Source organism: Megalobrama amblycephala, linkage group LG5, assembly GCF_018812025.1.
Source record: "Megalobrama amblycephala isolate DHTTF-2021 linkage group LG5, ASM1881202v1, whole genome shotgun sequence".
NCBI classification, from domain to species: Eukaryota; Metazoa; Chordata; class Actinopteri; order Cypriniformes; family Xenocyprididae; genus Megalobrama; species Megalobrama amblycephala.
In genome coordinates, this window is record NC_063048.1 from 37,276,706 (window position 1) to 37,298,695 (window position 21,990).

The 21,990-nt window shown below is 32.0% G+C and overlaps 2 protein-coding genes across 2 annotated transcripts; one reads left to right on the top strand and one right to left on the bottom strand.

Annotated features, from left to right (window-relative positions):
- Window positions 1–2,293: 2,293 nt before the first annotated feature.
- zfyve19 (zinc finger, FYVE domain containing 19) lies at window positions 2,294–15,262 on the bottom strand. The gene is made up of 11 exons (XM_048192161.1): window positions 15,069–15,262; window positions 14,869–14,990; window positions 14,740–14,793; window positions 14,508–14,671; window positions 11,189–11,331; window positions 10,498–10,603; window positions 10,074–10,286; window positions 9,419–9,495; window positions 6,461–6,562; window positions 5,276–5,445; window positions 2,294–3,041 (listed from the first exon to the last, which is right to left on the bottom strand). Exons 1-11 carry the CDS (start codon window positions 15,120–15,122, stop codon window positions 2,960–2,962), a joined length of 1,287 nt encoding a protein of 428 aa, XP_048048118.1. The 5' UTR covers window positions 15,123–15,262; the 3' UTR covers window positions 2,294–2,959.
- A 420-nt stretch (window positions 15,263–15,682) lies between these two features.
- Window positions 15,683–21,342, top strand: bub1bb (BUB1 mitotic checkpoint serine/threonine kinase Bb). The gene is made up of 9 exons (XM_048192160.1): window positions 15,683–15,843; window positions 16,081–16,235; window positions 16,313–16,372; window positions 16,457–16,601; window positions 16,680–16,876; window positions 18,299–18,477; window positions 18,565–18,746; window positions 18,883–18,980; window positions 20,795–21,342. Exons 2-9 carry the CDS (start codon window positions 16,096–16,098, stop codon window positions 21,084–21,086), a joined length of 1,293 nt encoding a protein of 430 aa, XP_048048117.1. The 5' UTR covers window positions 15,683–15,843; window positions 16,081–16,095; the 3' UTR covers window positions 21,087–21,342.
- The last annotated feature ends 648 nt before the right edge of the window (window positions 21,343–21,990 follow it).

The following is a 21,990-nucleotide window of genomic DNA, read 5'->3' on the forward strand; positions in this document are numbered from 1 at the left end:
CAATTAACACTGTGACAGAAGAATATGTGATCGAACAATTTCGTCCAAACTGAAGGAAATATGTGCACTTGCTCTAACTAATGGAGGTTTATGGGGTCAGATATTCAAAAGGAGGTTATACATAAACACAAAGTAGCGTGCGTGAGGACAGTGAAATATAAAACACAATATAACACACCCGTAAACAACAGAGCAGTAAACAGTGACGCTGCAGAAAGCAAAAGTACATGGAGTGGTCATAAAAGTAAAGATGCTTGTTGAATGTTAACTATTATGGTGGCATTTCTCGGTTTAGTCATTGACCTCCGCTGTTTACTGTGATAGTGTTCCTAAGGAGAGGAACAACTGTGCTGTTAAACCAGAGATCATGTTCTTCCACACATTCAGAACTGAGTTTAAATACAAGTGTAATGCTCTGTATAAAATAAAATAAAATAGAAATAAGGTCAAATAAAATAATAAAGAAAAGTAAAATAAAACAAGATAAAATAATAAAATAAAAGCAAAACAATTAAGATAAAAAATAAAAAGTAAAATAAAATAATAAAACAACAGAAAAGTAATGTAAATTAATAAAATAAAAGCAAAATAATCAAATAAAACAAAAGAAAAGTAATATAAAATATCAAATAAAATAATAAAATTAAAGTAATAAAATAAAAGCAAAACAATTAAGCTAAAATATAAAATAAAAAAATAAGATCAAATAACATAATAAAACTACGGAAGAGGATTAGGGCCAAGCAATAATAAAAAAATAAAGTCATCTTGAGATTAAAGTTGTTAAATTACGAGAAAAAAGTTTAAAAAAAAATGTTATTCTTTTTTAAGAAAAATTTTATTCTCGTAATTTAACAACTTTTTTCTCGTAATTTAATGAATTTGTTCTTGTAATTTAATGACTTTTTTCTCGTAATTTAATGACTTTATTCTCAACATTTTATCTCAACTTTTTTCTCGAAATTTAATGAAAATTTTCTCATAATTTAACGAATTTGTTCTTGTAATTTAACGACTTTTTTCTCGAAATTTAATGACATTTTTCTCATAATTTAACGAATTTGTTCTCGTAATTTAACGACTTTTTTCTCGTAATTTAACGACTTTTTTCTCGTAATTTAATGACTTTATTCTCAACATTTTATCTCGAATTTTTTCTTGAAATTTAACGAATTTGTTCTCATAATTTAACGACTTTTTTCTCGTAATTTAACGAGTTTGTTCTTGTAATTTAACGAATTTTTTCTTGTAATTTAATGACTTTATTCTCAACATTTTATCTCGACTTTTTTCTCGAAATTTAATGACATTTTTCTCATAATTTAACGAATTTGTTCTCGTAATTTAACGACTTTATTCTCAACATTTTATCTCGACTTTTTTTCTCAAAATTTAACGAGTTTTTTTCTCGTAATTTAACGAGTTTATTCTCAACATTTTATCTCGACTTTTTTCTCGAAATTTAACGAGTTTTTTCTTGAAATTGAACAACTTTAATCTCGAGATGGTTTTATTTTTTTATTATTGCTTGGCCCTAATCCTCTTCCGTACAAAACAAAAGTAATATAAAATAAAAGTATAATTAAATAAAACCAAATAACATAAAAGTAAAATAAAATAAAAATAATATACAATAAAGGAAAAGCAAAACAATTAAGATAAAAATAATACAATAATAAAAGTAAAATAAAATCACAGAATAAAGCAAAATATAATAGTAACATAAAATAAAAGTAAAACAAAATAGAATATAAATAAGATAAAATAGTAAAAGAATAAAAATAAAATAAAATCACAAAATAAAGCAAAATAAAATAATAAAAAAATTAAAAAATAAAATATAAATGAGATAAAATAAAGTGATAAAAAGTAATATAAAATAATAAAATAAAAGTAAAATGAAATTATAAAATAAACACAAAATAAGATAAAAGAAAATAATAGAAGAAAAAAACAATTAAGTTAAAAAATAAACTATAAGTAAAAACAAGTTCAAATAAAGTAAAAATAAAATACAAAATAAATAAAATAATAACAGTGAAATAAAATAGTAAAGTAAAAACCATGACTAAAGGCGTTTTAGTTCATAACTATGTCGTTGGTGTGTGAAGTGAGTACAGAATGTATGTGGGCTGAAAGACAAACACTGGTCTATTGTACACACACACACACACACACACACACACACACACACACACAATATGTTAATGAGGTCATAACGTGACAACACTTGAAACCAGCTGATGTGCTGATAAACCCGTGTGTGTGTATAATACACATCTCACACAAAAGCCACTTTTCTCCATTTATTTGTATTGAGTTAGTTTTTATTGATCTGAGCCAGTGCCAGTGAATCTGAGAAAAATATAAAGCACAAAACAAGCAATAACAACAACAACAACAACAAATCCTCTAGCGTCTTCAATGTCTCTAGAGAGCGTCAGTATCGCTCTCAAACACTAATGCACTCCACTTCCTGTCATACGTCTGTGTTTGTGTGACGGCCCGACAGCGTCTGCTTGCTCTCAATACTGTCCGTTTCATTATTCATGACGACATGGAAATGCCAGCGCAGGGAAGATGATGTACAGAGCTGGTCTAACCAACACAGACGAGCTATTCTTCATCTTGAGCGCGTAAATGAATGAGACACGCTTTACAACTGACATAAACACCAACGCCCAGAATACAGCCGTACAGATCAGAAGAAGCAGCTGAAATGATAAAACACATGACTGTTCTCGAGCACATGACCTGCTGTCAGTTCAAGTGTTTTATTGGAGTTCACAATGACATAATATTAACAATCGTGAGTCTAAGGCTGCTTTGTGTCGTCCTTAACGTGTTTCAGCAACATTATTATCTTCTGCTGGCTATCGGAGAGGTCAAAAGCATGAGGAGTTTAATATGTTAATCACCTAATATATCTATATCTATATATGCTGCTGCACACTGAGGTTCATGTTTTCTTCTTGCCTTTCTTAGGAGCCGTGTATGTGGAAGTGCGATGCTCTTTCCTGTCGTATTTGTCGTGGCCTTCCCTGTGGCAGAATATGACACAGATTAATATTGCAGGATCAGTGTGTCAATATGCAGCAGATCTCATGGAAAAATCCCAGTGAATGATTCAATGTGTCAAGATTCAGAGTTCAACTCCGTAAACATCTCAAATCCTGACAATAATTAAGACTGGTGTGTCATCAAGAAAAACAAATCCTGCTTTGGTAAATCATAATTATGTCATAAACCTAATTATGACACATAAAGTTGAAATGATAAGATTTGAAATCGTTGTTATAATTAGGACTTTTTAGGTCATCATTTCATTTGACTTGTTAGGTCATATTTATGAGTCGTTTTCATTTCATAATTATGCCTTTTTATCACAAAATTACTTAATATGTCATAATTTTGACTTTGTGTTGTAACTATGACAGTATGTCATAAAAAAGAAAAAAAATTATGTTTTAGTAAATAATAATTGTGTCAAAAATATGTTGTAAAAAGTCAAAATTGTGAGATACTAAGCCATAATAATAAAAAAAAGTCATAACTTTCACTTTTATGTCATATTTATGCTTTTTTATCTCATGATTATGACTCTGTATGTCAGAATTTTGACTTTCTATCCAATAATTATGACTAGTATGTCATAAAGGGGAAAAAACATGCTTTGGTAAATCATAATGTCGCAAAATCACTTGTCATAAAAAGTCGAAATGATAAGATTTTAAGTCATATTTATACTTTTTGATTTATGTTATAATTGTGACTTTTTAGGTCATCGTTTTGACTTTGGTAAATTCTAATTATGTCATAAAAAGTTGAAATGATAAGATAAAAAAGCCATAATTATGAAATCAAAAGTCAAAAATATGACCTAAAAAGTCACAATTATAACTTAAGTCAAAAAGTTATTTAAAAAAAAAAAAAATCATGCTTTGGTAAATAATAATCATGCCAAAACATTTATGTCATAAAAAGACAAAATTGTGAGATACTAATAATTATGACCTCCACTTTTAGGTCATAATTTTGACTTTTTATTTCATAATTATGATTTTGTATGTCAGAATTTTGACTTTCTATCCAATAACTATGACTGTGTATGAAATAAAAGAAAATAATCATGCTTTGGTAAATAATTTTGTCATAAAGTCGAAATGATAAGATTCTAAGTTATTGACAAGTTTATGACTTTTTAGGTCGTCATTTTGACTTTTTATGTCATATTTATGACTTATTAATTATGCCTTTTTGACTTGTTATAATTATTAGTTTTTAAGTTATGATTTCAACTTTTTATTTCATAATTATTCCTCTATCTCATAATTTTGTCTAATACTAAGTCATAATCATAACAAAAGTCATAATTATGACTTTTGATTTCATAATTATGGCTTTTTATTTCATAATTATGATTTTGTATGTCAAAATTTTGACTTTCTATCCAATAATTATGACTTATATGTCATAAAAAAAAAACATAATTATGTCATAAAAATGATTGTGTCATAAAAAGTCAAAATGATAAGATTCTAAATTATTGACATAAAAAGTTTGACTTTTTAGGTCGTCATTTTGACTTTTTATGTCATATTTATGACTTATTAATTATGCCTTTTTGACTTGTTATAATTATTAGTTTTTAGGCTATGATTTCAACTTTTTATTTCATAATTATGCCTCCATCTCATAATTTTGTCTAATACTAAGTCATAATCATGACTTTTGATTTCATAATTTTGGCTTTTTATTTCATAATTATGATTTTGTATGTCAAAACTTTGACTTTCTATCCAATAATTATGACTTGTATGTCATAAAAGAAAAAAATCATGCTTTGGTAAATCATAATTATGTCATAAAAATGATTTTGTCATAAAAAGTCAAAATGATAAGAATCTAAATTATTGACATAAAAAGTTTGACTTTTTAGGTCGTCATTTTGACTTTTCATGACTTTTAGGTTATGATTACAACTTTTTATTTCATAATTATGCTTCTAATTTTGACGTTTGATTTCAAAATTATGGCTTTTTATCTCATAATTACGACTTAGTATGTCACAACTATGATTTTATCTCATAATCTTATTATTATGACTTAGTATTTCATAATTTCATATTATAAGCATGATTTTTTAACTCATAATTGTCAATTACCACAGCATGAATTCTTTTCTCATGTGGCAGAAATGGCCTTCCATTACTTTAGTGAGTAAAGAAGGTGAAATACTATATTAAATATTATATTTAATACACCGTGAACGCACCTGAAGCAGCGGGAGCAGTACAGATCGCGCTCACACGTGTGGCAGCGGATGGTGGCGTCTCGATTACACATGCAGCACCACGGCAGCTCTTCATCATCCTCCTCATCGCTGTCTTCATCATTACAGCGCTGGATCTGTGAGGCGGCAGCCGGCAGCGTTGATTTAGACCGCTGAACACAAATGAACACATGACGCACATCAGACAAACGCTGATTATACAGACACAAATCTTCATCATCTACTTCATCAGAGTGATACGAAACTTGGTGACTTTTGTAACACTTGATATATGAGGAAAAATAAATTATATCTAGTGGTTACATAGATGATTTTATTTATGTTTTTCCACCAGGTGGCACTAATCTGCCTCCATTCAATGGATTTTAAATACTTTTGCTCTGTAATTGACGAATTTTGTATAGATGAAATCCCCCAAACTACAAAATATTAAAGCTTTTTGGGATATTACCCATCATGTAGTGTGTAATAAAGCAGTTTGTGAATATAAAGTTTCAAAGATCAAAGATAAATGGAGTTTTTGTCTCCTAAAAGAAAGAAGTGATTCTGAACTGCTCGTAAGTAATTCAGTCTAACTTCCTATTGAACCTACGGACTAATTTGCATAATGCCAGCCCATTGGCTGCCCCCGCCCTCTGTAAGATGTTGATCAATCATAACAGACTGGAACCAATCAGAGCAGAGCAGCTCTCAGAAAGGCGGGGTTTAGAGAGACCGAATCTTTGAACGAAGCGTTTCAGACACTGTGAGAAAAGAGCTGATGCTGCAGTGGATATTATGAGAAAAATAAAGTGTTGTTTGAGTTTAGATGCCTGTAAATCTGTTGTAGGAGACTCCAAAACAACATTACGAACCTTAAAAATACAATAATAGGGGCACTTTAAAGTTTTGCTGCATTTTTAACTTAAACACTGCATTAAAATAGAATGGAAAAATAGTATAAAATATTTTTTAATCATAATTTAGATGTGAATATTGTTTAGTAACATGAAATACAAAATATTAAAGAAAAAAACATTACTGTGAAATATAGTAGATTCATTCTATAAAATAAAAATGATGGTCTCTGGTCTGTTTTGATGACAAACTATACAAGTGTGACCCCTAAATGAACAATCCCGAGGGTTAAATGTGACTCCATGTGTGTAAAGTGTGCAGGGATTGTACCGGTTTCCTGCCGGACGTGTCCTTCTCTCTGTTCATCGGGCCGCTGAGCTCTGGTGGGATGTTGTAGCCGCTGGCCTCATCTAGAGCCGCCTCCTCTGATAACTGACACACACACACACACACACACACACACACACACACACACACACAGTCTTCAGATTGAGCTCTGATGGATCTGTCTGAACAGCGGCCTCTGCTGGTCATTATAGGAAGTGCCACAGTAGTTTTATTAATATTTTGAATTAGCTTTTATTTTTATATTTTTATTTTACGTTAAATTTAGTAACATTTTTAGCAATTTCATTATGTGCTTTTATTATATTATTATTTTTTAAATATTGTTATTTAGGTTTAATTTTTAAGTTTAATCTTTTAGGTTTAATCTTTTGTGTCGAATCAGCGGTTCGGAGCGCCAAAGTCACGTGATTTCAGCAGTTTGGCGGTTTGACACGTGATCCGAATCATGATTCGACACAAAAGATTCATAACGCTCCGAATCTTCCTGAAGCAGTGTTTTGAAATCGGCCATCACTATATAAGTCGTTATTTTGTTTTTTTGGCGCTCCAAAAATATTCTCATAGTTTTATAATATTAATATTGAACCACTGTACTCACATGAACTGATTTAAATATGTTTTTAGTACATTAATGGATCTTGAGAGAGGAAATGTCATTGCTCAGGCCTCACTGAGCCATCGGATTTCATCAAAAATATCTTAATTTGTGTTCTGAAGATGAACGAAGGTCTTACGGGTGTGGAACGACATGAGGGAGAATAATTAATTACATTATTTTCATTTTTGGGTGAACTAACTCTTTAACGGTACACTTTAGCTGTACATTATCTATCAAAAGTTTACATACATCTTCCCATTCTGTATCATTTTCCACAGAATATTAAAATGACAAATATTATAATTATAAAATTATAATGAAAATGATTTTATTCTGTTTTATTCTTACCAGTAAAACAACTTTTTAAAAAAGCAACTAGGATCGTAAAGATACAAATTTGCCCACATGGACATACAAAACTATCCTTTTTTTTACAGATGTAATTAATTACTTCAAAGATTAATAAGGTTGAAAAATGTCATTTGAACTTCAGATCCTAATTTTTCATTTATAAATTAAAGGCACAATATGTAATTTTTCACCACAAGAGGTCACCGATTCAAAACAAAGGCATAGCTCTGGATTTACACATTCTTGAAAACATCTGGGATAATATAAGTACACAAGTCAAAAAAAAAAAAAAAAAATATATATATATATATATATATATATATATATATATATATATATATACATACACTACCGTTCAAAAGTTTGGGATCAGTAAGATTTTAAATATTTTTAAAAGAAGTTTCGTCTGCTCACCAAGATTGCATTTATTTAATTAAAAATACAGTAAAAACAGTAATATTGCGAAATATTATTACAATTTAAAATAACTGTTTTCTATTTAAATATATTTGACAAAGTAATTTATTCCTGTGATCAAAGCTGAATTTTCAGCATCATTACTCCAGTCTTCAGTGTCACATGATCCTTCAGAAATCATTCTAATATGCTGATTTGCTGCTCAATAAACATTTATGATTATTTTCAATGTTGAAAACAGTTGTGTACTTTTTTTTTCAGGATTCCTTGATGAATAGAAAGTTCAAAAGAACAGCATTTATCTGAAATACAAAGCTTCTGTAGCATTATACACTACCGTTCAAAAGTTTGGGCTCAGTAAGAATTTTTATTTTTATTTTTTTGAAAAGAAATTAAAGAAATGAATACTTTTATTCAGCAAGGATGCATTAAATCAATCAAAAGTGGCAGTAAAGACATTTATAATGTTACAAAAGATTAGATTTCAGATAAACACTGTTCTTTTGAACTTTCTATTCATCAAATAATCCTGAAAAAAGAATAGTACAATTGTACACATTAAATGTTTCTTGAGCAGCAGATCAGCATATTAGAATGATTTCTGAAGGATCATGTGACACTGAAGACTGGAGTGATGATGCTGAAAATTCAGCTTTGCCATCACAGGAATAAATTACTTTGTAAAATATATTCAAATAGAAAACAGTTATTTTAAATTGTAATAATATTTCACAATATTACTGTTTTTTACTGTATTTTTAATTAAATAAATGTAGCCTTGGTGAGCAGATGAAACTTCTTTATAAAACATTAAAATGTTACCGATCCCAAACTTTTGAACGGTAGTGTATATTATATATATATATATATATATATATATATATATATATAAAAACACTGTTCTAGTGTTTTTTTGGATACTTTAATCCAAAAATCATACATATTGTGCCTTTAATTATTAGAATAACAGTAAAGTCGTGAAACTCTGAAATAAGTGTGTGAACAATGCAGTGATGAAAACATGTGAAACTAATGAAAAACACATATTTGAGCTTCTTTGTGTATATATTCTTATGCATATTTGCAAACAAACTACTGTTCAAGATCAAAACATTTTTAGGATCACGAAAAACAATTCAGTTCAGTGTGTCTAAACGGGTAATAGATGTTCATTTCAGCAATGACCTAAAAAGAGTTACTAATGTTTCACTGTGAACATGTTGTAAACATTGTCTTTAGTGGCATCCAGGTCTGTGTCCAAAATCGCCCCCTATACCCTTAAATAGGGCACTATTTGAGGGGACAGACATTTGGACTGGTCTCATCCAATCCCATAATGCACCACAGTAACAAGTGCACAACTGGAGCTGCCAGTTTTCATATGATAATTAAACAGCAACCACAAAGTATGCAAAATGGCAGCCCTTCCTGCCCTCTGAATTCACTCACTCACTATATTAGTGGACTACTGTAGGGAATACTAGTGAATGAGGGTACAGAGGGCGATTTCAGACACAGCTCAGATGGATCCACAGACAAAGGTTCTTTGTAGGACTTTAGTAAACGTCACAGACCTTCTTCATCACCCTGCTGATGGCCTCTTCTTCTGTCTCCTCATCACTGTCAGGCTGCTGGAAATCTGACAGTCTGACTGAACAAACACATCAACAACATTGTTATCTTTTATGGATCTATTTAAAGCGTCTTTCGCAATACATTTAATTTCAATTATCTAAGACAGATTGGATTGGATTGTGAAAAGTGGTCTCCCGTTATTCTTCATCAGAAAAGGAAAGTTGTGATGACAATATTTTTTAGAATGCACTAATTAATCGTTCACATTAACACGTATTTAAAGGGACAGTGCACCCAAAAATGAAAATTCTGTCATCAAGTTGTTCCAAACCTCTATGAACTTCTTTCTTCTGTTGAACACAAAAGAAGATATTTTGAAGAAGGTCGGTAACCAAACATTTGACTTCTGCTGTGATTGGTCGACCGCTTACAGCACGTGTCAGAAACCAAACACTCATTATCATATCTGAATTTCAGCTCTTCCTCAGTATTTTTTTCCTACTATGGGGACCATCAACTGTTTTGTTACCCACAAAATATCTTCTTCTGTGTTCAGCTGAAGAAAGAAACTCACACAGATTTGGAACAACTTGAGGGAGAGTAAATGAATGTTCATTTTTGGGTGTACTGTCCCTTTAAGAGTACGAGACGCACCTTGTTCGGGGTCGTGTCCCTGCAGCACCGCCAGTCTCTTGGCCATCTCACGCATCTGCTCCTGGTTGTGTTTGTCTCTCTTCAGCTCCTGCATGGCCTCCTCCATCACACGGCTCTGCTCCGCCTCCAGCTGTTTGACTGACAGCTCGCCGTCATCCACGTTCTCATTCACGCCCCCTCCCTCTTGTTTATTGAGATCGTTTAATGGTTCGTCTGTATTTACACAAATGAGAAAAAGAAAATTAAATCAGCTTAACCATGGTAAAATCAAAATTGCTTTATAAACTGTAAAACTGGGCGCTTAATCTTTTATTTAGTGTCCTAAAATCAACAAAGCAACATGCATTATTTCCCATACAAGCCATATTAGGGTATTAAACTTCATAACTGAAAATATATTATGCAATTAGAGTCATAAAACTACCCTCTGAAGATGGATTCTGGTTATCAATAGCAACTTCCTCCGACATTTGGGTGAGCAAATCATTGGTCTGTTCTGTCTGAGTCCTGCCGTCGGGCGGCTGATGAACCTGCACACATTAAACACACACTTAAAAGCACGTTCTTGCTATTTTAAAGTCTCCTATAATAGATTTACATTCATCCAAGGTCATAAAACACTTTAATTTTCTCATAATATTCACTACAGCATCAGCTCTTTTAATACAGTGTCTGAAATGCTTCGATCAAGGATTTGGTCTCTCTAAACCCCGCCTTTCTGAGAGCTGCTCTGCTCTGATTGGTCGACCGCTTACAGCACGTGTCAGAAACCAAACACTCATTATCATATCTGAATCTCAGAGCTTGGTTCACTGTGATACGAACAGTAACGATGACAGAAAACAGAGTCTTCTCGAATCAGAAATCACAACTACAGTGATTGAGGGCGGGGCAAAGCAGACACTGTTCGCTGTTAGCCAATGGGTGGGCATTATGCAAATTAGTTACAAACCTACATAGGTTCAGCCAGAATCGCTTCTTTCTTTTGGGAGACAATAACTCCATTTATCTTTGAAACTTTGCAGAGCTTTTACATTCACAAACAGCTCTATAAAAGGTCATATCCGAAAAAGCATAATAGAGGCAGTGGAAGTGAAAGTTGATGTTGTAGTTACAGGCCGTGGGGCTTGAGAGGGCGCAGGTCTTCCCTGTAAGGCGGCCAGACGCTCCTCCATGTCTTTATCTGAAGGAACAGGCTGAATCGGTGCTTTTAAGGCCGCGAGACGAGACTCCAGATCCTTCTCTGAGGGGATGGACTCTGTTAGGACAGAGAGAAATATCAGAAATATCAGTGTTTTTGTTTTGAGAAAGAGGAGCTATACAGAATAATGTTGTGACATAAATAATAGATGACATTTCATGTTTATTTTGTATCAGTATTTATTTATTGATCCTAAAAAATCCTACTTGATACTAAAAAAACTAAAACTGAATTGAATATTGATAAAAGCTATAGACATGTTTTAAAAACAACAACTAGTTACTAGTAAAAATGACAAAAAACACAAAATTATTTAAAAAAAAATTTTTTAAATGAAAACAGAAAAAATGAAACATTCAAAATATTAATAAAACGTATATTAAATAGTACATAAAATGACACCAAAATATGATCATCCTCATCCTAAAATTTAAAAGGCATTTCTTTAGATTCTTGTAGAAATACATCATTTATATTGTAAAATTATAATCTTTATAATCTAAAAAAGTAAAGATTATAAATGTCTAAGATATAAAATATTTAGTTACTACTATGTTACATTAAATTTTTTCTTCTCATAATACTCTAAGATGTATTATGTGTTTATTTTAATAATTCTTAAAATTTATTTTAATCTTATTTATTTTAAATCACATTATTTGTTATTTAATTTAATTATTATTATTATTTAAATTTGTTACACTGTTAAAAACCCCTGCATTCGTCCATGTTATTATACAAACTAAATGTATTATTATTATATTATTATTATTATTATTATTATTAGTTGAATATATTTATTACTAATGTTATTTTAGTATCACTGAGATACTATAGATTTTATTAATATTTTGAACTTTTAGCTGCGTGTTAGCTTTTGTTGCATGTTTTTGTCATTTTTATTATTTTTTAATAATAAAAACAGATTGTTTTCATTCATTTTTATTTTTTATTTTTATTTTTAGATATTTTAGTACATCAATTTGAGCTAATTGAAAATTAGAAATGTTTCCTTGGCAGCTAAATAAAATATGTTATATATATATATATATATATATATATATATATATATATATATATATATATATATATATATATATATATATATATATATATATTTTTTTTTTTTTTATATTTTATTTTATTACAGTTATAGTTCATTTTATTTCAAGTGACAAAGTTTTTTTTTTTTTTTTTTAAATAATGGTTTTAGTTTTAGGGACCCAAATCCTAAAATTTATAAACATTTATATTAAAGACACAATTTTTTAAAATATATTAATATTATAAAAAATACATTTATATATATATATATATATATATATATATATATATATATAATTTTATATAAATTTAAATTTATATAATTTTAAATAAATATAAATTTATATATATAAGTCTAACATTAATATATATCATCAATACTTCTCGTTTCTTAAATTCAATCTAATAAGTGATACACATTGTTTCAAAGCAGCTTTATAGAAAATCATGAGGTTTATTAGGGATGACCGATATATCGGCCACCATATCGGTATCGATAATACAATTTGGCTGATATATTGAAGCCAATAAATAATGGATTGTTTCCTTCAGCTGAGACACTTTAGATGCACTCTGGTTTTCAATATACCGATTATCGGCTTTCAAATATAAAGAATTATCGGTTATCAGCCAAAATGTTCATATTGGTGCATCACTAATGTTAATGTTTATAGCGTCTTTATTCCTTCTAGTGCATTTAGTAGATTAGAGCTGGCCGATAATATAGATTAGAGATCGACCGATACATATCGATTTACCGATATTTTCCCCGATACTGAAGCATTTCACCATAATTGGATATCGGTTTTGTAATATTGGGTTTATAGATAAACGCCACCATCTTGTGGGTGTTTTGAGAATTGCGCGCAGGATCGCCATTACAGCACATCTTATTTAAATATTCCAGAGATTTAAATAAGATTTGTTTTCTATGCAATGAGGGAGCGATTGTTATAAATAAAATGGTTTGGTCAGTTCAGTGGTGTAATCGGGTCAAAAACAGAAGTATAGCAGTAAATAAATATTGGTTATCGGGCACATAAACACACAAATTATCGGTATCGGTTCTAAAAAAAAATCAATATCGGTCAATCACCAATACCGATTATCGGCTTTCAAATATAAAGAATTATCGGTTATCGGACAAAGTTTTCATATCAGTGCATCACTAATGTTAATGTTTATAGCGTCTTTATTCCTTCTAGTGCGTTTACAGATTAGAGCAGGCCGATAATATAGATTACAGATCGACGGATATATCGATTTATTCACCAATATTTGAGCATTTTACCATAATCAGATATCGGTTTTGTAATATCGGATTTACAGATAAACGCTGCCATCTTGTGGGTGTTTTGAAAATTGCTTTGAGTTGGTGTATAGTTCTGTGTAAATGCATAGATAAACAGCACTTTGTCAGCAGATATTTCATAATCTAGAACGACAAAAAAAATATTATTAATTCTGATATAACATACCAGTTGAGAAATGCAATAAAAAACAATGTTTTGTTTGTTATATTCCAATATTCCAGAGAATATTATTAAGTTATTTCACATTATCCAGCGAATTATTCTTCACTGTTTAGCTTATTAAACAGCTTATAAATCTACTAAAACTATAGTTTAAAATGAAGTATTACATTTCTGCTAAGTTGATATGATTCCTGTCTTTAATTAATTTTCTCCATTTGAAAACATATTCTACATTTATTTTGCTTATTGTTAACATTAGTGTTGCTGCTGATGCTTTTTATAAATACAATTATTTTTGTAATATGAAGATTAAAAATTAACAAAATGTATTGGTGTATAAATAAGATTTGTTTTCTATGCAAGGAGGGAGTGATTGTTCTAAATAAAATGTTTTGTTCAGTTCAGTGGTGTTGTAATCGTGTCAAAAACAGAAGTATAACAGTAAATAAATATTGGCTATCGGGCACATAAACACACAAATTATCGGTATCATTTCTAAAAAAAATCAATATCGGTTTATCACTAATACCGATTATCGGCTTTCAAATATAAAGAATTATCGGCTATCGGCCAAAATTTTCATATCGGTTCATCACTAATGTTAATGTTTATAGCGTCTTTATTCCTTCTAGTGCGTTTAGCAGATTAAAGCAGGCCGATAATATAGATTACATTTTGCGACAAAACAATCAAGCAGATTTTGCCAGATCTTACTCGGCTTGGTTTCCTCTTTCAGCTTGTTCAGTCGTTCTGCGATGACCAGGTCCTCTTTACTGAGTCCTCGGGTTGAAATCCGACTCACAGCATCGTTCTTTCCACCTCCAGGTCTGGACGGCTGAATCTGCTGAGCTTGTTTGGCTTCAAGAGCAGCAACCCGCCTGTAAGGCACACAGATTTGTGTTATTCCTGGCATTTTTACATCCGATACTCAGTTAAAGATTCTTACTTTTTGTAGTTTTCAGGTGGAGACCATCTGCCAGCATCATTCTGGTTGCCTGAACTGTACAAAAAAGGCCTGTCAGTTGTGCATTAGTGAATATACTATAACATTGTAACCTGTGTTTGGCTTCCAGACCTTGTTAAGTTTCCATAACACTGTTTACACACTTTCTGCTGGCTGTTTCCATATTTTGGCACTACAGCACTGAATGTCAGACACCCAGAGCAGAAAGAATGGCCACAGCTTTTACAACCCAACTGCAAAAACACAAAACCGCGTCAAACACTTTCAATAAAGGAATTTAAATGAAATAATCGGTATTTATAGCCGCTGACCTCTTTTCTGAAGAGAGTGAACTTTGATGCACAGCAGTAACAGCGATTATCCATATTGAGATTCTTCGGGGAATCGCAAAAACATGACTTTAAATGTTTAAGATTATAATAATTTAATTCACTGTGTTGTATGAGGCGATTTCAGCTGCATTCTCTTGAATCAGAGAACGTAAATACAGGAAACGCTGTGAGAACTGGGGTGTGATGGGAAATGTAGTTTTTCTCGCTTGCGGCGATGAGAATTATAGTGATTTTTTAATCAATACAAGCAGAATAGTGTAGAGGCTTCTTAATTTTTAAAAAAAAAAATGACCTAAAATGACCTAAAATGACCTTAAAATTAATCATGAATAGAATAATCAAAAATCTAATTTTGAAATGTACTCATTTCCCAGCATGCAACATGACAGCCACGCTTTAGCTTGCTTAGGGCTCTCAAACTGTCGTTTATACTGCACAAAAATACGGATTAAAAAAAATAAAATCACTATTAAACTATAATAAAAAACAAAAATACATATATTTATTTAAAAAAAAAAAAGTCGGTTATTGTTTCAGAGTGACCCTCGCGTGGTCACGTGAGCGGTTCATCCAATCATAATCTCTTCGGCGCGCTTCCGGTTTTTGTTCAAACGTCTTTTGCTCCAACAACACGAACAGACACACAATAGCGAGCAATTTATGAAATCAAGCTCATATTTGAACATTTTTATTATATAAAGAAGCTTCTTTCGACGGAGAAAACAATATTAAGGAGATTACTGTTGGAAAAAATGTAAGTTATATTTGTTTACTCTTCAGCTGTGCACAATATTACCTGATCAAAAGTGTTTCTCTGCTGTTTGTTTATCATCATTTAACGTTACTGCTATATGTGTGGGGCACCATAGTAATATCTTGGTTTTTAGAACATTATATTTACATTTGGAGTACCTTTTAGATGCCATTGCGTTGTATATGAATTTTGGTAACCATTCAGTATGATAAGTGGCATCTGTTATTCCACTTCTAGATCAGATCTCCAGCCATGGCAGAGTGTGATGCCGAATGGGAATTATGTAAAGAAAATATCCAGCCTTTGAGACAAGGCCGTACCATATCAGCCCTGCACCAGGCCCTGTGTCAGCAGCAGGAGGGGAACCACACGGCCCTCAATCAGAAGAAACAGTGAGTGGGCTTTTTAATAAAACACAATGCATGTTGCAGAACAACTCATTAATATTAACGTTTTCTTTCTTTTTCAGAGCGTTTGAGTCTGAGCTGCGGCTGTATGACGGAGACGACCCTCTCGACGTGTGGGTCAGGTATGGATGATTATGACAGCAGATGCATGTTGACTTTTAATATGCAGATCGCAGGAAGTCATATTTTCTTATTTGCTTCTGCAGGTACATAAAATGGACGAAGCAGACGTTCCCACAGGGTGGAAAGGAGAGTAATTTATCAGTGCTTCTCGAAAGAGCAGTCACACGCTTCACAGCTGACAAGAAATATCACAATGACGCTCGCTACGTTGAGCTCTGGATCGAATTTGTGAGTGACAGACCTTATGTTTAGATGAGCAGTTCAGATTGCATCATTTTTAACTTGTTTATTTCCATTTGCTTGCAGGCTGAGGGCTGTTCTGACCCGATGGACGTCTTCCGCTACATGCAGGCTCAAGGAATCGGAACCATGCAGGCGGCTCTTTACATCGCCTGGTCTGAAGAGCACGAGAAGAGGGGGAACTTAAAGATGGCTGACAGCGTTTTTCAGGATGGTGTCAAGTGTGGAGCAGAACCTGCAGATAAACTACATGCGTTTCACAGGTCTGGAAACTTACACTCAGTTTTTACTTTTTAGTCTATTAATCTTTGTCTGTCTTAAAATTAATTCAAAATTAATGCCTAATGTATCATATTTGATGCCTGAAGTTCTGAATTACCAATATAAATATCAGGATCTGCACCAAATTTCATATTTTTTGCTCATTTTGGGCCTCTGAATGAAAATGAAAGCTGTTTTTCCCTCCATATTCTCACTATATCAGATTATATGAGCCGTAAAAGCCTGGCGTATTAAATATGATGCAAAAAGTAAAACACATGCAACTTCTTTTTAGATTTTCTTTAATATTTTGTCTAAAGGTTGAATCTGTTCCATTTATTAAAAAATTACATTTTTATAACTGTCAAGCTTTACAGGGTTAAATCAGTGCATGTTATTCTAAACATAAAGGCACTTTTCTATGGAAGCTTGTTTCCGCCATGAAAAAAAGATAATTGTGACTTTTTATCTCACAATTCTGACTTTTTTTCCCTCACAACTGTGAGTTAAGTCGGAGTTGAGTGAGAAAGTTAGAATTGCGAGTTATAAAGTCAGAATTGTGAGATATAAAGTCGGAATTGTGAAATATAAAGTCGGAATTGCATGATATAAAGTTGGAATTGCGAGATATAAAGTCGGAATTGTGAGAAAGTCGTAATTGCATGATATAAAGTTGGAATTGTGAGATATAAAGTCGGAATTGCATGATATAAAATTGGAATTGCGAGTTATAAAGTCAGAATTGCGAGTTATAAAGTCGGAATTGCGAGTAATAAAGTCGGAATTGCGAGATATAAAGACGGAATCGCGAGTTATAAAGTCGGAATTGTGAGAAAGTCGTAATTGCATGATATAAAGTTGGAATTGTGAGATATAAAGTCGGAATTGTGTGATATAAAGTTGGAATTGCATGATATAAAGTCGGAATTGCGAGTTATAAAATCGGAATTTCGAGATATAAAGTCGGAATTGCGTGATATAAAGTCGGAATTGCGTGATATAAAGTCGGAATTGCGTGATATAAAGTCGGAATTGCGTGATATAAAGTCGGAATTGCGAGTTATAAAGTCGGAATTTCGAGATATAAAGTCGGAATTGCGTGATATAAAGTTGGAAAAGCGAGTTATAAAATCAGAATTTCGAGATATAAAGTCGGAATTGCGAATTATAATGTCGGAATTGCAAGTTATAATTACCTTTGTTTTTATTTAGTAGCGGAAACAAGCTTCCATACTTTTCACCATCTAATAAATTCCTCATTGATAAAATAAAGTGGTGCCCTGCATTTGCTCTCATGGATTATATTGTTTGAATCAGAAATATCACGTTATGGAAGTTGTGAATGTGGACTTTAAACTGCTGCCGCTGTACTGCAGTGTTTTCAGGGTTCAGATCATCTCATAATGAAATGTGTTGATCTCCAGAGCTTTGCAGGCACGAGTCTGCAGACAGATGATGTCATCCATGACAGATCAGCAAAGGGATGAAGACGAAGATGATGAAGGACCCGCAGACCCTCAGCGATCGTCACTGGCTGAGCTCAAAGCCAGAGGGAAGAAAAAGGCCGTCGTTCCCATCAACAGAGTGAACGCGTCTGTCGGATGTGAGTAGAAACTTTCTTCAAACGTGTTGTGAATGTTTGCTGTGTACACGGATCAGTTCAGTCACACTCTTTCGCTTTGACACACAGATGCACGTGGGCTCCAGTTTAAACAGCCGTTGGGCCCCAAACAGAACAGTCGCCTTGTGATATTTGATGAGAATAAAGCTGAAACTGAGCCGCAAGAACCCAAATTTGAGATCTGGACGGCGCCACCTACTGCCAGAGCCAAAGAGAACGAACAGAAACCTGAGAAATGGAGCAATGTGAAGGTGCGAGTCGGTGTTAATATTACCCGTTTAACCGGTCACCTGACTAGTTTTAGTGAGTTTTGTGTCTGGAGGCGGTTGAAGAAGAATGGAGGCTGTTATCTGATCGATCACTGATTGTGTTTGTTTCTGATTCCAGTTGCCCCTCAAGTCCAGATCGGGTCTCAGTGTCGCGGTTCCGCCTCCTAAACCCAGTTTCCAGCCGTTTGTGGAAGAGGACGACCAGCCGCCCACTGTGTGAGTATCATCAGAGGATATGACGATGGTCTCTCAGCGCATGACTGTCTTTGTGCTCCTTTATAATAACATTTGTTCTTTTAGTCTGTATAATAACATGGACTAATGCAGGGGTTTTCAACAGTACATAAAAAAAGGTAAATAAAAATGGTTTAAAGCAAATAAATAAAATTTGTATTAAAATAGACAAATAAAAAAGATTAAAATAAAAATTTAATAAAACAAACATTATTAGGGAAATTAGGGAGAAAAAAAACAGTAACACAAACTAGTAGAAACTAAATATTAATTTGTTCATTTTAATCAGTTTTAAGATTAAAATAAATACATCATAACATCATACAGTATTGTGATTAGGGGGAAAAAGGTATTTTAGACATATATATATATATATATATATATATATATATATATATATATATATATATATATATATATATATATATATATATATATATATATATATATTTTTTTTTTACAATATCAATTATATATTTCTATGATAAATTAAATGGATGCCATTTAAATTTTAAGATAAGGATGATCATATTTTGGGTTAATATACTTTTATAATATTTATTAATATTTTCAATCAGTTTTTATTTTCTGTTATTTTTATTTATTTTATTTCTTCAGTTTGCATTTTAATGTTACAGTTTTAGTAATTTTGTTTGTTTTTGCCATTTTACTAGTAATTATTATTAATATATTTTTTTAAATGTCTATAGCTTTTATTAATGTTTATTTCAGCTTTAGGTTTTTTAGTACTTTAGTTTTTTAGTCAAAATTGACCCTATATACTTTGTTAGTGCACATTACTAGTCTTATAGTGGGGGGAAATTGGCAGCATATATATATATATATATATATATATATATATATATATATATATATATATATATATATGAGAGAGAGAGAGAGAAAGTAAATTAAGTGCAAGTAAAACATCTACTTTTAAAATGTTCTGTTGTCAGTGAAACACTTATTTATGTAAAAATTTAAACATACTTATTCTGACCTGTACATATTAAAATATATAAAAGAATAAGTGAGCATGCTAAATTTTATTGCATTTTAAATTAGTAAAAAATTCTTGCTGACAAATGGGCAAAACCTAGGACAGTGGCAAAGTTTAAAAATGTAAAATTACAAGTAATTAGCATTTGGGGTAAAAATTATTAGTCTTTAATATGGCATTAATATATTTTTGTTGGAAATATCCCTGACAAGATTGTTACACTGAATGACATTTTAGTAGGTGTCTTCTGTAAATCATGGTAAAAATTAATATTTAATTTTGCTCAGAAACAAACAAATTAAACAGGACCCATTCTGATGTACTGAAAAACAATTCAAAGCTGTATTACACCTTTTTTGTCTTTGACCCATATATAAAAATCTTTCCCGTGTTTATAATCTTTAATCTAAAATCTGAAAATGTACCTCCCCCTTTTTTCTAGATCCAATCAATTCCTAATGGGGGAAAAAAACAAGCCACACCCTCTTCTCATTATTCTGTTTCACTCTGAAAATACGTCACAATACTGAAGTCGGTCACAGCTTCCGGTTCACGCAGACATTAAACTAAACGAAAATGAAAAATGTTGTCTTGGCAAATAAAAAAAAAATCTTATTTCAGTTGATATTTGTAATAGTTTTAGTTTTGGATAACAATAATAACTCTGCTCTAATGAATCATAAACAATAAGACCAAGCAGATGCAGAGAAAGTAGAATTTAAATGGTTCTTGTTCTTCTGGAACTGAACTAATGTGTTTATTATTTCCATGTGCTCACCTCATTTTCCCCCTCCAGAACTCCCTGTAAAATCAATCCTGCGGTGAACCCGGTGCTGTCAGCGAGGAAGCCCTGCAGACCGGAGCAGACGCCGCTGAAGAAGCTGCAGGAGAGACAGCAGCTCATGCAGCTCCAGACGCAGGAAGACGGAAAGAGCCGAGAACAGAGCATGTACTGCAGAGAGCTGCTCTACAGCGGAGCCACAGAGTTCTGCTTCGAGGAGCTGCGGGCCGAACGCTACTGGCAGAAACACGCTCACCAACTCCAGACGAGAGACGCTGGAAGGCCTGAGGATTCCAGCACAAACTGAAGGAGACAGATGAGCTGTGTTTGCAGTCTTCGATGTTTGAAACTCGCTGATGACACCTAAAAATGCTGTAGGCTGCTCACAACAAATATTTGTTGTAGTTGTGTTTGTGTATAACTGTTCCTGTGTTTTTGTACATAGACTTTTTCTTTTTGTATATACATACATTTTGTAATGCAACAGTTTTTTTAATATTGTGATTTCTTGTAGATGTGGTAATTAATGCTTCAATAAATGCAACTGATTCCATAACATCAAATTGCTCCTGTACTTTGACTTCAGGAACTGCATTTGCACTTCATTTATTCTACACTATCAGCAGAGTTTATTTGGAAGAAGATAAAGGTATTTTAACTGCATTGACTTTAATGTCATTTGTAATTGGGTCATTGATGAATAAGGTTTTTAAATGTGTAAAAAAGCATAATGGCATAAGCATAAAGTTTTATTAAGTGTTAATAATGAGATTATGTGGTTTTTATAATCAATTAACACTGCTTTTGTCATTTTTTTTTACTAAATTTGTCACCAAAAAAGTCATTTGGTTTAACACAAATTTCAGTTTTACCAAATGACACTTTTGGTTACACCGAATGACGATATTTTCAAACAATGCTAACAGGCTGATATCTAGCTAGCTAGCAAAAGGACAATCAAACATTTTATATTTAGTACAAGTTTTTAAAATTTAAACATTTTCCATGTTTTATAGCGGTTGCACCGAATGACCTGATGTTTTGGGACATGCGTATGATCAAGAGAAAACATGAATTTTTCAAATAGTTAAAGAGAGTTTGTTACTTTGCTTCATGACCATGTGGTCCTTTGCAGGTGCCTGAATGATGTCACATCCTGTCATATGATATTGACCACATGACTTGATCCAAAATAGTCCCTTTATATTGGT